Here is a 22,187-nt window from a genome sequence, read left to right as displayed (position 1 = left end):
ATCTTGTAAGAAAGAACCTCAGATGTCATCTGATCTGTCTCTGTGTGACACAGATATCCTGTCTACCTTATCCCTTACCGACTCCTTACCATATCTTCTAAAGCAATCTATATTAGATAGTTGCGGGCCCAGCATCCCAGGACGGGCAGCTGGAATGTTGTATGTGTAGACAACTCTTGGCTGTCCACATTTATGAGAAAAACTCTTCCAGTTGTCTATTTCCTTGTAACAAATCACCACAATCCTTAGTGGCTGACAAACAACAGTTACTTTACTCCTGTAATTTGGCCTTCCTCAGCGGAACAGTTCGCCTCTGCTTCACGCAGCATCAGCTGGGGTGGCTCAGGAGGGGCCTGAAGGATCCGTGACTCACTCTCATGGCTGGCAAGTGAGTGCTCATTGTGCACTGGGAGTTCACCTGAGTTGTCCTCCATGGGCTGTTTGGTCTTCCTCATGGCCAGGTCCCAAGAGAACCAGACCTTGGAAGTCCCATAGCATCATTCCTAGTCACAAGGCTGCCAGGATGAGGGAGGAAGGAACATAGTCTCTTCTAAGCCATCTCTCCCAGTGGGGGGAATGTCAGAGTCCCACTGACAGAAAGGGCACGTGGAATGGGCAATATTGCCGTGGAAGTCTTTGGAAAATCTCGTTTGCCACTAGAACTTCAGAGGTGACAAAATGATGACTTAGCCTCTTCTTTATTCTTACCTCTGTTGAGTTCCAATCCCAGATTCAGAACCAGTAGAAAGAAAGGCTGATGCTTAGAAGGAAGATGAAGATTCTAAAGGACAGTGGGAGGGGGGTGAGTTCAGTGTCTTTTCTGTTAGAAAGAAGGCAAGGAGAATACCGAGAAGGCAGAGATGATCATGATTGACGAATCCTAACCTTTCTTGCCACAAAGAAGAGACAAGGGGGCTGGAACTTAGCAGCAGCCATCATCTTCACTTCTGCCTTCTTAATGAGGCCTGATTGCTACAGGCCTCTTTTTCCTCACGTTTCTGTATTTGTAATCCTATAAGTAATTGTATAAGTGATCCAGGGATATGTTTTCTTTATTTTAACAAAAGTCAGGCGTGCCTGGGTGACTCAGTTGGTTAAGCATCTGACTTCAGTTCAGGTCATGGTCTCACAGTCTGTGAGCTTGAGCCCTGCGTCGGGCTCTGTGCTGACAACTCAGAGCCTGGAGCCTGCTTTGAATTCTGTGTGTGTCTCTCTTTCTGCCCTCCCCTGCCGTCCTCAAAAATATACAGATGAAACCAAAGTGCCATTTAGCTGTGCCTCTACCTATACAGGGAGTGACTGTTATCAATTTAATGTGTATCCTTCTAGATCTTTTATCTGTGCATTTACATAAGTCTGTAGTTTCAGTTTGTGGTTTTCTTTTCTTTTATTATTTATTTTTTTTAAGTTTATATATTTGAGAGAGAGAGAGCGTGGATGGGAAAGGGGCAGAGAGAGAGAGAGAGAGAGAGAGAATCCCAAGCATGTTCTGTGCTGTCTGCACAGAACCCAACACAGGACTCAGTTCCACAACCGCGATATCATGACCTGAGCTGAAATCAAGAGCCAGATGCTTAACTGACTGAGCCACCCAGGCACCCCAGTTTTCTTTTATTTATTTTTTAAATTAATTTATTTGTCTTGAGAGACGGAGAGAGAGAGAGAATCCCAAGCAGGCTCCGCACTGTCAGTGCAGAGCCCGATGCGAGGCTGGAACCCACGAACCGTGAGCTCATGACTTGAGCCAAAGTCGGATGCTTAACTGGCTGAGCCTCCCAGGCACCCCTTGTTTTATTTTAAATAAATGGTTTCACACCATATGCTTCATTCTGAAACTTACCTTTTGGTTTTAACCTCTCGTTGTATTTTAGAGATTTTTCCGCATCAATATGTACACACCTGCCTCGTGCTTTTTAATTGATACCTGGAATTCCAAAGTACAATACACTGCAGATGATTTAACCATTCTTACATCACTAGATTGTTTGCTTCTGATTTTTTAAATCTACCCCTTTTTACACATCTGTAAATATTTCCCTAGGAGAGATTTTGGGTCATGGATAGCGTACATTTAAAATTTTAATAATGACTTCCCATTTGCCCTCCCAAGAGACTTTTTTTATTTATAGCACTATCTGGACAGTATCAGTACCCATTTCCCCATACCTTCAACAATGCTAAATGGTCAGTTTTCCGATTTATTTAACTGATGGATGAAAAATAACATCCAGTTCCTTTCATTCTCATTTCTCTGCTAACTACTGAGAGTAGTTTTCATTTAATTATTGACTATCTGCATTTCCTTTGAAATACCTGTTTGCCCATTGCCTCTTTGAATATTGAGTTCTTTCTTTCTTTCTTATTGTTTTGTAAAAGTCTCTATATATTCTGGACATTAATGCTTTGTCAGATCTGGTAGATCTTGCCTGTAAAACCATCTGGATGTGTTACCTGTTTTCAAGGCAGATCTTTGACTCTCACTGTGATTTCTTCCGTGGTAATTGGTCTATTCTGGATTCCTACTTTTTAAAAAATGATGTTAATATACACATAACATAAAATTTTAATCATTTTTAAGTACACACTTCAGTGGCATTAAGTATATTCACAATATTATATAACCATCACCACTTCTATTTCTAAAACTTTTTCATTACCCCAAACAGAAACTCTTACCCATTAAATAGTAACTCCCATTACCTCCTCTCCCCCACCTCTGGTAACTTCTGTTTTACTTTCTGTTTCTGTGATTTGCCTAGTCTAGGTACCTCATATAAATGGAATCATATAATATTTGTTCTTTTGTGCCTGGCTTATTTTACTGAGTACAGTGTTTCATGGTTCATCCATGTTGTAGAATGTGTCAGAATTTCATTTCTTTTTAAGGCTGAATATTTCATTGTAAATATATATTATACAGTTTGTTTATCCATTCATCTGTTGATGGACACACAGGTTGCTTCTACCCATTGGCTGTTGCATGATAGACTAGGCAAATCTACTGTCTGGCGTTTCTTATTGCCTATCAAAAATCTGGTCAATCTGATTCTTACTCCTTTATAAGATCATCTGTTTTTGTTTGATTTTTATTTTGCTCTGGAAGCATTTGAGATTGGGGGTGTGTGTGTCAGGAATTTTACTTGGATATAGGTCTCTTGTCCTTCATGTTACTCTGTACTTACTGTATCTTCAATATAAAGACTTGAGTTTCAGAAATAGAACTGCCCTACGACCCAGTAATTGCACTACTAGATATTTATCCAAAGGATACAAAAACGCTGATTCGAAAGGGGCACATGCACCCCAGTGTTTATAGCAGTGCTATCGATAACAGCCAAATTATGGGAAGAAGCCCAAATATCCATCAACTGACAAATGGATAAAGAAGATGTGGTATATGTATACAATGGAGTATTACTCAGTGATCAAAAAGAACGAAATCTTGCCATTTGCAATAACATGGATGGAACTAGAGTGTATTATGTTAAGTGAAATTAGTCAGAGAAAGACATATATGATTGCACTCATATGTGGAATTTAAGAAACAAATCAGATGAACATGGGGAAGGGAAGGAAAAATAAGATAAAAACAGAGAGGGAGGCAAACCATAAGCGACTGTTAAATACAGAGAACAAATAGGGTTGCTGGAGGGGTGTTGTGTAGGGGGATGGGCTAAATGGGGGATGGGCATTAAGGAGGACACTTGTTGGGATGAGCAGTGGGCGTTATAGGTAAGTGACAAGTCACCAAATTCTACTCCTGAAATCATTATTACACTATGTGTTAACTAACTTGGATTTAAATAAAATTTAAAAATTTTTTAAATAAATAAAGACTCATAAGTTTCTTAAGTTGGGAGAAATCGTTTTCTTCTTTTTCTTTGAGTAGTTTCTATGCATTGTTCTCTATTCTCTCTCTTAGTGGAAAGAATTCCTATTGCACGAATATTGGAACTTCTAGATCTACTGCCATATTTCTTAATTTTTCTTTCCTACTTTGCATCTCTTTTTTCCCCCTTTTAAAAAGGCTGAGTTCCTCAACTGAGCCTTACTGTTTTAACGTATTCCTCAGTCATGCCCATTCTGCTGTCTGGCCCAGCTGTTGAGTTTCTATTTCAGCAGTCCCACTTTAATCTTTAGGATCTCTACTTGATTCTTTTTTCATGGGCACAATATCCTCTTAAATCTCTCAGGGTGTATAGAGTCTGTGTATTTTGAAGCTCTGAGTTTCTGTTTCTGTTCTGTTTCTTTGTCCTCTGATAGAAGGTCTTCGGTTTGCTGATCATGGGACTCTCTTTCTTGCTATTAGCGTTCCTCTGGTGTTGGGTGATTTCTAGCCAAAAGCTCACTTTTGGCTTTCAGATTCCGTCGTTCTGATCAGGGATGCTCTTTTACTGCCACCCGCCGGTGACGGAGAGGGGGCTGTGCTGCTCAGCTAAGTGCTGCAGGTAGCTCTTCTGAGGTGAGGTGGGGCTGGAACTGCCAGGTGGAGAGGCCAGCGGCTGATCTTCTGGGCTCGGGGCTCCCTGCCCTGCCTGGGTGTTGTCAGCCCTCTGGCCTCTGCTGGGGTTCTCAGACGCATACCCACTCCCGACCTGGCCGCACAAGGCGGGGACGCAGACCCGGACACTGGCTTGGTGACTCCTCCTGCAGGAGCCCGACATACCCCGCTGGCATTCACTTCCTGCTCTTGGTCTCCACTACCCTCATGTCTTTCATGTTCGAAAAGCAGTTTTCAGCAGTGATTTCCTTCTTCAGTCCTGTGCTCCCAGGCCGTCCAAAGAGTTTCTAGTGTGCCAGTTCTTTTCTTGCCTGGTTCTGGATTTTTATTAAAATCTTGTCATTATGTCTAAGGATTTGGGGCACAAGGGGAGATTGCAGCAGGTACTCAGTGTGCCGTCTTCTAGTGGCAATGCCACAGAACCGTTAGGGAATGGAAGAACCAAACTTGGCAGAATCCTAGGGAAATCACCACCCTTTCCCCCATCCTTCCTAACTCCTCCACACTTAGAACTGGCCGGTCGCCATATCACCCTGGGGTCACAAAGTAGCCAAGGGTGCAGACAAACCGGTCCTTAGGAGCTGCCAGAAAGAAGGAAGCTTGGATGGAGAAGGCAGACTTGTGCTCAGGGGATGGAGGAGGAGAAGGGAAGGCACTATCCCCTCCCTTCACCCTCGTGATAATCCAGAGTTGATCTTTTTCCCAATTCACTTTATTCTGTCCTTCATTTACCTAAAGGATGTATACTATGGACTTTCTATATCCTAGGCCCCATGCTGGGGTACTGAAGGCACAAAGTAAGAAATACATATGCTCTGCCCTCAACGAGTTCACCATTGTTGTGCGGAAAAGAGAGACACTAGTAGAAAATTTTAGTGTAGCGTGCATATAACAAAACTGGTAGGTACTGCACAAGGAATAGCAGGACCTCAGAAGAGGAATTGAAAGACTCCGCCTTTGGGGGCTGAGGGCAGTGGTGACAGAAGAGTTCAGTTTTCATCTGGTCTTGAAGAATAGGTAGGATCTTACCACCAAGACAAGAAGAGAGGAGGAACAATAGGAGAGAGAGAGAGAACATCATGGTACTTTGGGAGACAATGGAGTGTGAAAGGCTACGTAGGTAGGTAGGGTCAGATTTTATATGCCATGCTAAAGAGCCCTTTATTTTGTGGACAGTGAAAAATCTTAAGTGGGGAGAGGCATGATCTCATTTGTGTTTTGTAAAAGTCTGATGGATTATAGGCACAAAGGACTGGAGATTGAGACTATGTTCTAGCCTAGAAAAGATAAGAACCTTACCAAGACAGTGGCCATGAGGTCAAGGAGATGTGTGGAGGGATTGGTTACCAGTTGGTTGTGTTGGATAAGCATTGTTTGTTGTTGTTGCTTTAATTCTTTTAGAGAGAGCTAGAGTGAGTACAGGCAGGGGAGAGGGGGAGAGGGGGAGAGAGAGAGAGAGAGAGAGAGAGAGAGAGAGAGAGAGAGAGAGAGAGAGAGAGAATCCTAAGCAGGCTCCACACTCAGCATAGAGCCCGACACAGGGCTTGATCCCAAACCGTGGAATCACGACCTGAGCCAAAATCAAGAGTCAGACGCCCACCCAAGGTGCCCCTTGGGTGGGCATCGTCGATGGCAGAAATACGGCAGAACTGAATTCTATTCCTAATTGTCTGTAGGGACAAACAAGACATACAAGAGGATGCACTCTTTTAGGACTCTTCTTTTTAACGTTTTTCAAAGAGGTGGTTTTATACATTTGAAGGAACTTTGTGATCACTGTTGTAAGACATTCTCTTCAAAAAGAGAAAATCTAACATTCTAGTAGTATATTTCAGGGCTTCTGCCATTCATTATCACGTAGGATTGCTGCAAACACAGGAGGATTTATTTTTCTTTCAGTTCATTTTGCAGCTTCCGTTTGCAAAACTTTTGTGTTGGTGATACAGAATATGTGCTATTAAGTAACACCAAAAACAACCCAGGAGGAGAAATCTCTTGTTTTCAGTGCTTGACTACAATTGTTTTTCAAGAGGTACTAAAAGTTTGAGGAAAGTCCAGATTTCTTATTTTTAGCATCTTTTCTGGTGAATTCTCCTCCCTTATGTTTACATAAGTGATGGTGGAACCATCTGGAAGTGATAGAAGTAGCTGTTTGTGGGGAGGGGGGAAAGCAGCAGAGTTACACCCTATGTGTTGCTTTAGTTTCTCCAGTTTAATAGCTTGCTGTCTGTAAATCGCAGAAGTCGCATGAAAGGTTGTGACCTTTGCCTGTATGTTTGAAATATGAAGTTCATGGACCTTGATTTGAATATACCTGTTTCTTCCAGCCACCCTTCTAGAAAATGCTTAAATATTAATGTAGCATTGAAGGAAAGATTTTTTTTTTTAATATCGTCTTTATATTTCAAGCCTCCTGGTTCAAGAATATCCACGAAAGCAACTGTTTCTAGTAATCAGTCGATATTTCTTGAGAAAGAGTAGAAGATTCTTGCATTCTCCTGAAACCTGTAAAACCCTTGAACTAAAAAAAATATTGTAGAGGACTATAACTCACTTTTTATATGAGAGAGATACCTGGCAGGTTGGGGAGAGGGGGGTGTCGCATGGTGTAGCAATGAAAGAAATTGGAAAATGAAAAGGTCTGACTGTGTGACTTTGACAAGTTCTTTCTGAAGTTTCAAAGGTACAAGGGCTGTGCTTGACGATCTCAAATTGTCCCACTGAATCACTCTGATTCTGGGGTGGGATTCTTTACAGAGCCTGTCTGTTTGGAAATAGAGCATCTGACTAACTTAATTAACTGTTCTGTCCAGTGCAGACTTTGGGAGGTCAGCTTATTGTGAAGTGCCCAGGGTGTTTTCTTTGGGACAGCCGTTGACAAGGTAATGGAAGCGTCAGGGTTACTTTATCCACAGATGTCTAAATAATTTTTATAATTTCCTGTATCCTTCTGCTACCACCCAGTGTGCAAAGGTCACCTTTGAGCAACCTCTCATCAGATGGTATGGAGGGTACTAGAAGTCAGTTGGTTGACCTTCCTTTCTGATCAGCACGGCGACTCCTCTGTTGCCTAAGTGATCAACACCGAGTTGTCACCACCGAAGCAGACTGAGCTTACTTGGATACCAGGAGGAATTTTTATTTACCCTATTCTCTGTTAGTTGTAGGTAAATTTCTGTTCTCTGTTAGTTGTAGGTAAATTTCCTAGACGCTTTTATGAAAATCATGGTAGTTCAACTCTTTTCTGCCAACAGAGTCTCAGCCAGTCTCTCTTTTTACGGAACTTACTTTCATCATTAGAAGAGGAACGAGTTAGGCCCAGGATGTATTCTCTTAGGGTTGACTGCTTTCTAGGATCCTGTTTAGACAACTGAGCATAAAGACTATATTACATCTCACCCTGAAAATGCATGGAATCGTGGTTTGGGATTATAGATACCATCATTAATATCAGTAAGGGAGATGGTTGCTCTTTCATCTGAGTCACTGCGGGACGCTTCAGAAACTGCTTGGAAACATTTATGCTCCGAAGCCTATTCTTGTGCTCCAGCATTAATTCCACATCCAACTTGCAGCCCCCTGTGAAGGTGCCTGCCAAGCCCACTGGCGCTGGAAAGGTGGGCTCTGGGCAGCAGTCAGTCCTGGAGAGGACAGCGGAAGGCATCCGGTACAGGCCTGCATCCCACCCTCTTACTTCACAACTCTCCCTAGTTGTGGCCCGTGTTGGGGACATGACTGATTTACATGTGGCTCACTGGTGGCACAGCTAGGTCTGCGCTCCTAAGACGTGACTTTGAAACTGGATTGGAAAAGATGGCCAGGGGGTCTACAAATCACCCTGGTTCTTCCCCTCTCTTCTGCGCTCTGGGAGTACCAGGCCTTATCATAGGCTCCGGTGGTCTTTTCAGGCACCCCGGCAAGAATGTGGAGTTCGGGGATGATGGGGTGGGAGGGGTGAAAGAGGCAGAGCTGGGACCTTTGTGTCACTGAGATGCTCAGGAGCCCTGAGAATATGACAGGAGTGTCCCTGACTTGGGGTGGAGCTTCCCCTCCAGGGATTGTCCCCGTGGCTCAGGAGGGAACTGGGGCTGTCTGTGTGCTGCCAAAAGGCAAGCAGGAACAGCGGGGCCTGAGGCTCTGGAAGCTGCCTCTGTCTTGTGACCTGGCGCCAGGGGAGGCTGTCTGCCTGGCCCGTTATGTGGAGTCACAAGACTTTGAGGTACAGTTTTACAAAAGCAGGTTCTCTTCTCTCCTGTCAGACCTCATACTCAAGGCACGTTTCCCATTGTCCGTTGGGCAACTCTGGACGGCGGGCCCTGATTGTGATTTGGGGGCCGTCCCAGTAATAATAGCCTTATCTCTGTCACTGAGCAACTAAAGAGGCTGCAAACCCACTTACAGGAATGGTTTTAAAAATCTTGAAGATAGTGGAAAAGCCCTGGAAAGAATGTGGAATAAAGCATACTTACTCTGCCACAGAAAAAAACAGATTGTTTGGGGTCCTGCCTGTCCCCTCATTTAAAAAAAAAAATTCTCAGTAGGTTGCCAGCCACAGCTGAATAGCCAAAGAAATTGTGGTTTTGAGCTGTTCACTATTTCTAGAAACTTTACAAAGTTAATTCCAAAGCAACAGGGTGGAGACCAAAAAAGGAAGAACACTATTTTATGGTGCTTTTAGCAAAGGTAAAATACTTGCCTCGGGCTCAGGGCAGTCCAGCTCTGGGGGAATGGCTGGTGCGAGGCATCCAACTCCTGGCGGCTGGGACAGGATGTGATCGTTGCAGGAGGTGCTGACACGCCATTCCTTTCTCCTCCTGGCCGTTTCTCCGTCCTCCTCTCATTGAAGCCGACAAGTATTTCTTGAGCTCCCGGTATACGTGCAGACCACCAGGTTAAGTCCTGACCACATCCCTCTTTCGAACTCGTTTTTGTTGTCCATCAGTCTTCTGAGTGAACTTCATCTTCCTTCCGTTGGCCTTCACTCCCAAGTGGTAGCTCATTTTATCTTTCGGATCTTTTTCCTTTTTCCTTTAGAAAACATTCTTTTCGGTTTTTTGTTAAAACTTAGGATCCTGGTGTTGGTTTCAGGGTTGAAAAAAACATTTCTAAGGCAATATGGAGCCCTCCTGCATTCTGTACCACAAGGAGCACGAGAGAAATTGTAGCGGTAATCCAACATGAATTTCTATTGGATTGGGCATTATAACAGAGCATTTTCCCACAGCATAACTACCCCCCTGATGACGCTTTATAAAGATTAACATATACTACCCCCACACCAGGTCAGGGTGACCTTGAAGAACTTTGGGATATAGAAAATCCATCACGAGAATAAAATCCAATGACTGAGTCCTGGTCATAAACCTGCCACTAACTAGTATGTGACCTCTCTTATGTAGCCACACCTCCCCACTTCCCTGACGATCTCTAAAGACTTCTACAGTCTGACCCTTATCGATCTTTGCATAATTACTTATGGATATATGATAATTACACCAGGCAATGACATGGTCTCTTTTCCCTCCAGAGTGAAAGCCGCCCAGCACTGAGTTAGGACAGCAAATCCTGGCCGATTTTGAAGAAGCATTTCCTTCCCAGGGCACCAAGGTATTGTTTTGCATTTTCCCTCTAGTCAGACATTATCACCACTCTTGCCTGATTCACACTCACTACGGTTACTCTTCCTTTACCATTCCAAAAGTGTTGGCTGGCTGCCACGAGTCTGTTTGCTAAAGGTTCAGGGCAGTGAGACCGTCTCTGATTTTCACTATCCCAAAGCAATGTTGATCTTCATCTATGTTCTTCCAGCATCAAAAAGTGAGGATTTATTTTGGTTTAATTTAATGTGTGTCAAACCCAATATCTCGTCTGCCCAGTAAATTCCTTTTTTCTCATGGCTGTGTTAAAAAAAAAAAAAAAAATCTTCAAGCCGCAGTGTTTTTAGGATCGTTACATAACTTGCTGGTTTCAGTTTGGTGAAAAGACAGCTGGGAGGAGCATCCGCAGGCTTATGTAACTCTGAGTGACACAGTTAGGAGATTCACTTTTAATGATCAGAATCCTGTTCTTTCAGATTAATCCCTTAGCTCTCGCTGGTGGCATGGCTGTTTGTGTTGTGTCTGCGGAGCCCGCAGTATTTCGCTTGTGAGCTATGGTTACACTTCTCCCATAACAAGCCTTGCCTCACTTGGCTGTCATTGTGCTTGGGTAACTGCTTTTAGCTCTATCTTTCAGACTGTAGCAGATGTAATCTTAATGCTTTGCATGTGTTGGGGAGACAAGAACCTTCAGAAGCTTGTTTTCTCTATTATTTGAGCTATTTCGGGAGAAGGAATTATTCAACACAAATGAACCAAAGCACACACAGGCAAGCAGCATTCCTCACTGCACTTGGTGGGTGGAGATGGGGATATATGTTCATTTACGGAGCCAAGGAACGTTTCCTGGACCCGCTCTATAATTCAATAACTGGAAATATCTTAATCATTTTTCTTTGTGCTCCATAAAAGAAACTTAGGAAGTAGGTGGGAGTAGCTGCCCCAGCTTTGTAGATGACTTCCTATAGGAAACCTGCTCTTGATTTTAATGTCTGCAAATATTATGGCTGCCTTCTAGTAATCAGATATTTTATTTGTAGAACATGTTCCTTTCAGGACTTTGTTCTCTTTCTTCACTTGATATAACGGTAGGATGTGGATGTTGGAAAGCAATCCTGTAAAAAGGGATTGTAAAATATTCACAACTTATAAGCACCGGACTCTTCTTAGTGTCCCAAGTCTGTTTTACTATATGCTCTGCTATCTAGCCCAGTTTCAAGAAGTTTCAGAAAGATATGAATGAAGACTAGCTTTATTATTTAGAAGAAACTAATCATGACCTACTTTATGTCTTTTTCTCAACTCCACATGAAGTTCAAATGGTTTTCTTTAACAACTTGCTTCCTTTTTCTGCAGCTGGGTAACTTAGTTTTTCCAAGTTTTCTTTTTTCCTTTCCAGTGGCTGTTGACTTTTCTTAAAGGCCTTGTGTTGCTATTTCTACTTCACAAATAGAAATTGAGATTTTTTTAAATGTAAGTTTGTTTATTTTGAGAGAGAGAGAGAGAAAATACAAGTGGGGGAGGGGCAGAGAGACAGGGGGTAGAGAGGGAGAGAGAATGCAGGCGGGAAGGGGCAGAGAGAGAATCCAAGCAGGCTCTTCCCTGTCAGCACAGAGCCTGACACGGGGCTCGAACCCATGAACCATGAGATCATGACCTGAGCCGAAATCAAGTCAGATGCTTAATGGACTGAGCCACCCAGGCGCCCCAACACTTACAAAACTCTTGAACTTCAGTTGAGATAGATACACTGGACAGAGTTTACCCAAAAAAAATCATGAAGATTTGGAAGAACGTCAGCCATCGCCTAATTGAAGTCCATTTTTTTCATTCATTTTTCAGATGAGTTTCAGTAACTGTGCGAAAGCTACACAGCTGTTTAGCCAAGCCAAGAGTAGATTCCAAGTGTTCTTTTTGCTATAGTTCACTCAGCCAACCATGTTCATTCAGTGAGCTACTATAAAGAAAAGTTCAGCATGTCAAATTGCTTTCAGTAAGAACAAAGGCCTTCCCACCATGATGTATGAGTATGGCTCCTCGATAGCCCTTCTCTTGCTTTTCAGATCAAAAGGCCCAAACCATAATATTTACCTTTGGTTACCTGTCTGAGTAGTTGACTGTCAGCAAAACAAGTCTGGTGGTTTGGAACCTGGTTTTAGATTTTAAATGCTACTGCACTGTTTGGCACAAATAAAGCACCTGGGAACAGGAATCTGAGGTTGGAGTCAAGGGGATGTGGCACATGTGGAGTGAGACTGGTGTCATTCTGAATTTTAAAGCTTTTCAGCAAGGTGCGGCGCCTGGGTGGCTCAGTCAGTTAAGCGTCCAACTCCAGCTCAGGCATGATCTGTCAGTCCGTGGGGTCGAGCCCCATATCAGACTCTGTGCTGACAGCTCAGAGCCTGGATGAAGCCTGCTTCAGATTCTGTGTCTCCCTCTCTCTCAGCCCCTCTCCCACTTGTGTTCTCTGTCTCTCTCTTTCTCTCAAAAAACATTTAAAAAAAAATGTAAAGCTCTTCAGCAAGGTGATTTCAGTTTTTGCGTTCAGAAAGCCGAATTCCCTGCGACCATTGCTGACCCTGTTTCCAAAATGTTTCCTTGCTGATTCACAGAGTAGCTTTTATATGGGCTACTGCAGACTAGCTTAACAATTCTTTCATCGAGTAACAAGTAACTAAAATATCCATCCACAGCAGAAGACTAAGTGTCAGGGGAGTGGAAGTAATAATAACTTCAAGAGAGAACTAAGAAGTAGCAGCTGTCAGAGGCCATGAGATTTAAAGGTTGTTTCTGGCCCTTGAACTGGTGTGCGTTGTTTGTTTTACCAGAGGCCAGGAGGACCCAGCAATGTTCTACGAGATGCGTGTCTGGTTGCTAATATTTTGGACCCTAGAATCAAACAGGAAATCATCAAAAAGTTTATTAAACAGCATCTGTCAGAATATCTAGTACTTTTTCAAGAAAACCAAGATGTAAGTATTAACCAAGTGAAATCAGATGTTACATTTGAATTTTATTGAAAATTAAATGCTCTGCTGATTTATATGTTGTTAGTATTACTGCCTTAAAACGTTGATGGTTGAACTGTGAGGGGCTGACTGGACAGTTCAGTAGTTCTTAACCGTTTTGACGTCTCTGACTCTTTGGAGAAATTAATGGGAGCTACAGATCCTCTCACCAGAAAAATGCACCCATGCATAAAACTGTGCATGCAGTTTCAGGAAGTTTACAGACACCTGAAGTCTAATCGTAGACCAAGTTAAGTACCTCTGGATCAAGTGAAAAAGTAGCCTAGATTCTTTAAAACTGTGAGAAATAAAGAGACTGGTTTTGGTTTTCTTGGTTCTGTGTTTCTGCTTGTTTCCTTAAACTGTCAACACTGCTTCTAAGCACTGGGTGGCTTTTGTTCCCTCCCTTCCTAATAAGGTTGCCTGGCTGGACAAAATCGACAGACGCTATGCCTGGATAAAACGCCAGCTCGTGGACTATGAGGAGAAATATGGCCGTATGTTTCCACGTGAGTGGTACATGACCGAGAGGATCGCAGTAGAATTTTGCCACGTCACAAGGTAGATTCTCTTTTTAGGCTGGTTTTACTGTTCATTGAAATCAATTGAAATTGGTCGATTGAAATCAATCCCCTGGTCTCTAGGGGCTCCGTGTTGCCTCGTGCATTGGGTGCCACTTCCACCTTTTGTTGTTGTCGTTTGAAAGTCACCATTTTTTTTTAAACATTTATTTATTTTTGAGAGACAGAGAGAGACAGAGCACAAGTGGGGGAGGGGCAGAGAGAGGAGGAGACCGAGAATCCGAAGCAGGCTCCAGGCTCTGAGCTGTCAGCACAGAGCCCGATGCGGGGCTCGAACTCACAAACCATGAGATCATGACCTGAGCCAACGTCGGACGCTTTAACCGACTGAGCCACCCACGCGCCACTGAAAGCTACCATTTTAATGAGAACTTTTCCTGTGCTGGACTCTCTCCCTTTAGGAGACCCTTTTCCTGTTGAAAGTCAGATTTTATATACCCAAAACCAACCCCTAAACTCCAGCTGTGGCTGTATTTCAACTTCTTCAACTTCAGAGTTCCAATCCGAGAGGAGAGAGAATGTGTGTGGAGGAAGGGGAAAAACTTCTAGAAAAAAAAGTGAAGAGGAGTACATGAGAGCCCTGGGCTAGTAGCCTGTAGCCAAAGCATTCGTTTTTCCCCTCACGAGTAATATATGTATAACACAGCAGCTGCATCTGCTCCTGTCTTTGCTCTAGCGCTTTCCTTTGGCCTAACCCTTGCCTCGAACACTCTGCCTTTTCTAGTTAACCTGCTATAGGCTCATCCACCAGATTTCCCTGTGTTATTCATCACCCCACATTTTCTCCTGTGTCTCCATCACATATATCAGCATACAGTGTATATATCTGTCATCATTTTGCTTTTCTGACTTGCTACATAGGTAGCTCTGTAGGGTCAGGGCTAGTGTCTACCTCATTGACATAGTAGACACTCAGGAAATATTTGTTGAACAAATTTCCTGCCCATAACAGTGTTTTTATAGTTTTGGATAGTTAATAGTATCCGCATCTGAATGTTCTAAGCATTCTAAAGACCTTCTCTCATTCATCCTGTCTGCAGTTTCTATGAATGTCACCCAGGGCCAGATAGCTCATTTATATTGACGAATTAAAACCCAAGAAGGTTAGATCTGTGTGTCCATGAGAATGCTAAAACTGTAGTCAAAATTTTTTATTCTGTATTTGCAGCTATACCACAACAGTGTTACCACCCGGTAACTGGGTTTTATTAGTTATCTATGCCCTTCTCGCAGTGCACAATTACATTAATTCCAGGCTAATTAAAAAAAAAAAGTCTCATGTCTAAGCATAACTCGACCTTTAGAATAATTCATGGTAGGCATCTTTCTTAAAATCATAGAGTACAATTAAGTTGTATGCTTAATTAAGTTGTGTTTAAACACAATGGGGGGATTTCTTAAGGGATTTTGCCTGTTGATTTCAGTTTTTTTAATAGACTTTATTTTTTTAGAGTAATTTTAGGATCACAGCAAAATTGAGAGGAAGATATGGAGGTTTCTGATATGCTCCTGCCCCTGCCCATGCATAGCCCCCCTGCTACCTGTACCCCGCACCAAAATGCGCATTTGTTAGAATCGATGGACCTGCATTGACACATCCTCACCACCCAGAGCCCACAGTTTACCTTAGGGTTCCCTCCAGGTGTTGTACGTTCTATGTGGCTGCTGTTTTCAGAAGCACATTTGCAGCCATAGGTTTAGATAACCTTTCAATGTTGATTTAAGGACACTTGTGGTTGTCACTTTCTACGTCCTGGTTAGCCAAGAAAGCGAATTCCTTGAGAAATTGGTGACTGATTCTCTGCAGCGCCCAGTTCAGTGACTTTTGCACACTAACTCTGAAAAGTGAAGCCTGCAGGAAACTGGGAGTGAGCTAACGCCACAAATCCGTTGTAGCAGCTAATGCCAGTGCTGCTGCTGTTGCTGCCAGGCTTTCATTGTTGGAATTTTGGCCACCGTCCTACAGACACATAATTCTCAAGTAATCTCAGAGGCCCTTTGTTTCATCTTGCCATTTATTTGTATGGGAAGATGAGCATAGCCCAGTACTTACTAAGAGCTCTCAGGTCACTGCTCCCTTGCGGCTCCCATCCTGAAACCGCACTGGAGTGGTACAGAAGCTTCGCAGGTGGGAACCACCGAAGCGTGGACACGTCACTATTCACACTGGGGTTCTGGTCTCTCACGTGTGTTTCCAGGGTTCCTGCTGTCTCGTTGGAGAGATGGTCATTGAGCTGTTTGGAAGAGGGAGCTTTGTGATTCAGTAATTGACGGCTTGTGCCATTGTGTAAAATACATGCGTTTTTATAAAATACTGAGTAAGTGCTTTGTGGATATTATTAACAAGTTATGGAAAGATAGAAAAATCAGAGTAACCGTATAACCAAATCGATCTCCTTAAATCCTTGATTTATTTTTTGAGTAGGGGATAATTTCCCCTTAAAATTCTTATTTAGAATATGTATTTCTGCTCCCCAAGCATTAAACTTAGTTCGTGACAGACCTCAGGATTTGAAATGACCACATGCTTTCTGTTTTTTTAATATAAGCTACAGCCATTTACTTTACCCTATCTTGAATGATCAGTTCTTCTGACAGCATTTATCTCTTTGTTTTGAAGGACAGAACTCGCCAAGATTATGCGTACCAGAGCCAAGGAAATTGAAGTGAAATTGCTTCTTTTTGCTATTCAGAGAACAACTAACTTTGAGGGGTTTCTTGCAAAACGCTTCTCCGGGTGCACCCTGACAGATGGAGCTCTGGTAGGACCTTCCTGAGGGAGGCTGGGACGTGAAGTCAGGGTGTGCGTGCTTGGGCTTCACATCAGTCTTTAATCCGGTGGTTCCAGCCGGTGGCTCGAGTGCTCAATCCCCCAGTCCAGATATTTCGCTCAACTCGTGTGAGTGGTGACACAGAGTACTCTGTGGGTTTACCGTTTCCTATTGTGCGATACTTCACGTCTTTAGAATGTTCTGTCATCATTTTACGATGTTTTGCTCCATTTTACAGACTAGTAATTTTGTGAGTCATAGAGGCCTCACTTATTCACTCACAAATACCGTATTACTCTATCAGCTGTTGAGTTTTATTACAATTAGGGTATGTTTTTACTTTAGAGTTCGTTTTCTCTTTTTCTTTTTTAAATGTTTATTTACTTTTGAGAGAGAAAGAGACAGAGTGTGAGCAGGGAGGGGCAGAGAGAGAGGGAGACACAGAATCTGAAGCAGGCTCCAGGCCCCGAGCTGGCACAGAGCCCCTTGCGAGGCCTGAACTCATGAACTGCAAGACCATGACCTGAGCTAAAGTCAGATGCTTAACCGACTGAGCCACCCAGGCATCCGTAGACTTTGTTTTCTTAATGTCTCTGGTGAGCAAACCAGGTCAGTGTGTCCCTGTAAACCTCAAAGCCAAGTGTACAAACCCACATGTCAGGGAACTACTAAATGATAAAAACACAAAAGTATGCACACAGGCGTGAGGCCCGTGCACCTCCATTAGGAAGGCGGAATGTAGTGTTGTTAGTTAACATCGCTTAGTGTCTGTGTAACCAGACACGAGCTCCAAAGCGTCTCTCTAAAAACTGTTTTTGGAAACCCAGCCTCCTTGCCAACACATCAGTGTGCTTTCTTCAGATTTCCTATCCATGAGGAAACCAAATTTTTATGTTTTATGTAATTTCTGTTCACATCGTCACATACACGCACACACACACACAGACTTTGAGCTTCTTGCATTCAGGAACCATGGTTGATTCATTTCTGTTCCCTGTCATGCAAAAAATACACAGACCTTGTGCAGGCAGGCAGGAGTGAGGAGGGAAGGACAAAAGGAGGGAGGGAGGAAGAAATCAAAGTTGAAAGAGTCCTGCTTCTTATATTCTTTTAAAACTGGTAACAACAGAGAACTGATGTGACTTGGTAGGAAAACCCTTGGACCAACAAGTCAAGAGATACTTGTGATCCAGTCCAGACTCTGCTAGAATTCATCGAACTGCCTTCTCTGTTAAACGAAAAGCAGAAACTATCCTTCAATAACATTGTGCTAGGGGAAACAAGACATCAAACCCAGAAGCCACAAAGAAAAGTACTAAAAGATTTCACGACATAAAAAGAATGAAAGAGACCATTAACGTAACTAATGGATAAACAAGAAAGTAGGAAATAAAAATAGTTTAAGCTATAAGACAAATGATTAATATCCAACATAAAAGAATTCTTCAAAATCAGTAAGAAAATGGCAAGTAACCAATTAGAAAAATGAGTACAGAGCCTAGCAAGAAATTCACTGAAGAAATAGTTGGCCAGTAAACTTGAAAAAAAATAGAAGAGGATACAAATGTTCTTACATCAGTTTGGCAGAAATGTTACAAGACTAACAATACAGTGGCCAGTATGCAAATACTTGCAGCCTTTCTGGAGACCAAGTCGTCATTATGTAATCAAAACTTTAAGTGCGCATGCCCTGTGAGGCAACAGCTTAACATCTAGATAGGAGGTCTATAAAAAAATCTGTACATGTATCAGAAGATGTACCAAGAAAGAGGTGAACTGCAGCCTTAAAAGGGGGAAAAAAGTGGAGGTTTCTATGTTTCTATGTTTATCATTGAAAAATGATTACATAAAATATAATATAGCCATACTGTGGAACAGCGGTAGAATGGGGTCTCGATCTAGATGTGCTGTCATAGAAAAGAAACCCCTCGGGGCGCCTGGGTGGCGCAGTCGGTTGAGCGTCCGACTTCAGCCAGGTCACGATCTCACGGTCCGTGAGTTCGAGCCCCGCATCGGGCTCTGGGCTGATGGCTCAGAGCCTGGAGCCTGTTTCCGATTCTGTGTCTCCCTCTTTCTCTGTCCCTCCCCCGTTCATGCTCTGTCTCTCTGTCCCAAAAATAAATAAAAAAAAAATTTAAAAAAAAAAAAAAAAGAAAGAAAAGAAACCCCTCACATACACTGTCTAGTGGAAAATGTAAGCTGTAGCCCAGTACATATGGTGTAATTCCTCTTGATGTAAAAAACAAAAAGCATGCTTATGTATGTATATGTGTAAGAAAAAGGTCTAGAAGTGACAACAGTGGCTGTCTCTGGGGAAGGAAGTTGGAGACGGTGGAGAGGTCCCAACATGGGACTTGAACTTACAACCCCAAGATCAAGAGTCGCACGCTCTACCAACTGAGCGAGCCAGGTGCCCCTGCAACACTCAATTTTAAGGCAAGACCATAAGGCCCTACCTACTTAGGGAAATAAAATACAAGGGACCACAGAGCACTCTTTCCATACTTAAAAAATAAAACTACATGTGTATACTCCTCTGCTTGTTACTTCATGTTCAAAATTGATTTCTTTTTAGTAGTAACGAAAAAAATAAACCACGAAACAAATGAAAATGCCCTTAAATAAACTGCAGGTCACAAAAGGAAATAATAGGTAATAGAAATGTGACTGAAAGAAGAATGCATTTCTCTCCTGAGACCTCTTTGGTTGACCTCAGCAGCTCCTGATATTCTCTCTGCCCTCCCCAAGCCGTTTCTGGCCTGGTTTCAGACGGACACTCATCTGGCTCTGGGTTTAGCCCCACAGAGGTCTGCTTGCGCACAGGAGGCTTAAGCATTGAACACAGACCCCATCCGAGAGTGCCCCACTGTGCACCCATGGCTTCCAGCCAGGCAGGGTCAGGGGAGCCAAAGGACGGGTTTGTCCAGCTGACTACGGGAAATAGAACCCCGTGGAGGCTGCTTGAATGACACCAGTGCCACACAAACACCTGTTTTGCGCCATTCTTCTCCTTCTCTGACTGGGCCCTACTTCCTGCTGGTTTTGCTTTTACATTTAGGAGGCTCTGGGATTACAGGGAAACAGATGGCCCCGTTGTATCTGATGACCAGGAGAGCCTGTAAACTTGGAGCTGTCCCAGGACGTGTCGCCTCTCATTCATGCTAGGAAATGCCCCACAGGTCCAAAGAGGCAGAGTAATGTGGGGGCCAGGAAGGCCCCCTTTGGACAAGGTGAGCCTAACAAACAGGATAACCCTGTAGAGACCATGAGAAACTGGGAGGGGCTGTGTGAAGACCACGCTTTTTTATAGAAAGTAGGTACAGGAATGCCAAAGTGGCAGTTGCCCGACTGTAAGCACCTTCTTTCTGTAGGGGAGGAGAGGGCTTGGGGGTGCTTGTCTCTCGGGGCAACATGGCCTCCCTCCACTGTCTAGGCTCCTGGGCTGCGGCCTTCTGTCTCCCTGTCTCCTGGCAGGTGCTGCGCTCTGTGGGGTTGGTCATGGTCAGATGGGAATGCTCGAACCTTTTTTTTTTTTTTAAACCAATTTCTTCCCTTTTTTGTCTTCTGTTTTGAAAATTTTCTGGCATAATTGATTTATAAATTTCTCCAATTGTTCAGTTGTTGCTTCTTCTCCTGTCAAGTTTGCAAAGAGTTTCAGGTTACAAATCCTGGGCCAGAAAGTCCTGCTGAGCTATAAGCTCTTTATTCATCCCTCTCAATGGGGTCAGCAGTTTTCTCCACAGACTTCTCCAAACCATTCAACTCCTTTGGATCAGACTCATACCCCGGACCATTCTTTGTTTCAGTTATGACCCAGCAACCATTCTGCATTCCAAGTCCTGACAGCGGCTGCTCCATAACCTTTAAGGATTTCCGCTTAAAGATTAGTTAGTGGAAAGGCAACAACTCCAGTGGCCTCCTCAACAAGGCAGGCCAGGTCTTAGAGAATCGGTTCATTGCAGCCCTGCCTTGGGAATATGTAAATGTTGTGCTTCTCACTGTAGGTGATGTTCACCCTGAAGTGAGCCTGAGGTGCCATCACCTTGCTGTGGCCCAAGTGGGGCCTTCACCTGTAGCCCGTAGGTCTCAATGGCAGGGCCACTGGTAGATTAGTTATGGCCACTGACCATGCTCCCAACAGACAGTGTTGGAAAGGGGTGGCCTGGGCTAGGCTGGGCTGGGGGTCCAAGTGGCCTGACTCCCCAGTCTAGCTGCTAGGCACCCCACCTGAAGACTTGCTGCTCCCTGTCTCCTTACACCCTCCCTGAGCTGTCTAGCTTTTTGGAAAATTTTTGTGGTTACCACTACTTCAGGGCATCAGAATAAACTACAAAGTAAACCCAGGTATATCTTGATACCCTATAACATATACCAAATTTCATAGAAAGTCAGTGAATTCCTTGCAAAGTTATGGGACAGATAAGTCAGCCAAGGAGTCAGTTGACCAAAGACCCTCCCAGGCCCACCCACCCCTCTCACTGATATTCAGACCCTGTTAAGCCCCTTGCTGACTGATTAACAATTAGGGTGAGCTATAGCAGCGATGAACTCACCTGGAAGGACCTATCACAGTCCAGTGCCTCTAACTGATCAGTGTGATAGGTCATCTTTGGCTCTTTTTTAACAGATGCCACTTTGACATCTGTTAGAGATGTCCACTGAAAGAACTTTAAGGACAGGGCTTGTCTGGTTTTAGGTACTAACCCTAACAGTTACGGCATCCTCTGCTGTAATTTCCTGGAGGAGGTGAGCTACCATTGCTTTTTGCTAATTGCCTAAGCTCCTGGCCCTTAAGAGGGATTCAAAATACTCTGTAAATTAAAATGCCTTGAAATTAAAAGCAAATGTCTGGATGTGACTTAACTGTACCTACATTCTCCAAAATCTATAAAGAACTTAATCAAACTCAGCACCCAAAAAACAATCCAGTGAAGAAATGGGTAAAAGACATGAACAGACAAGAAGACATCCAGATGGCTAACAGATGCATGGAAAGATGCCCAACATCACTCATCATCAGGGGAATACAAATCAGAACCATAATGAGATACCACCTCACACCTGTCAGAATTGCTAAAATTAACAATTCAGGAAACAACAGATGTTGGCGAGGATGCAGAGAAAGGGGAACACTTGTGCACTGCTGGTGGGAATGCAAACTGGTGCAGCCACTCTGGAAAACAGTACGCAGGTTCCTCAAAAAATTTAAAATAGAACTACCCAGCAATAGCACTACCAAGTATTTATCCAAGGGATACAAAAATGCTGATTCAAAGGGGCACATGCACCCCAATGTGTATAGAAGTGCTATCAACAATAGCCAAATTATGAGAAGAGCCCAAATGTCCATTGACTGATGAATGGATAAAGACGATGTGGTGTATATATACAATGGAATATTACTTGGCAATCAGAGAGAATGAAATCTTGCCATTTGCAACAACGTGGATGGAACTAGGATGTATCATGCTAAGTGAAATAAGTCAGAGAAAGACAAATACTGTGTATGATTGCATTCATATATGGAATTTAAGCAACAAAAGAGATGAACATAGGGAAAGGGAAGAAAAAATAAGATAAAAACAGAGAAGGAGGCAAACCATAAGCGACTGTTAAATACAGAGAACAAATAGGGTTGCTGGAGGGGGTGTTGTGTAGGGGGATGGGCTAAATGGGGAATGGGCATTAAGGAGGACACTTGTTGGGATGAGCAGTGGGTGTTATATGTA

General features: G+C 43.3%; 1 protein-coding gene across 1 annotated transcript in view; it reads left to right on the top strand.

The window, feature by feature from the left end:
• The window catches only part of VPS53 (VPS53 subunit of GARP complex), a 135,953-nt gene that overhangs the window by 43,374 nt on the left and 70,392 nt on the right, over positions 1–22,187 (top strand). Inside the window, 4 exon segments of the mRNA XM_053893207.1 lie at positions 10,037–10,108; positions 12,927–13,070; positions 13,525–13,667; positions 16,308–16,449. Of these exon segments, the coding sequence (XP_053749182.1) occupies positions 10,037–10,108; positions 12,927–13,070; positions 13,525–13,667; positions 16,308–16,449 (501 nt within the window).

This window comes from Panthera pardus, unplaced genomic scaffold (assembly GCF_024362965.1).
Source record: "Panthera pardus isolate Hobbes unplaced genomic scaffold, ASM2436296v1 HiC_scaffold_3, whole genome shotgun sequence".
Classification (NCBI taxonomy): Eukaryota; Metazoa; Chordata; class Mammalia; order Carnivora; family Felidae; genus Panthera; species Panthera pardus.
The sequence above is the reverse complement of the archived record's forward strand: the minus strand, read 5'-3'. Positions and strand labels throughout refer to the sequence as shown.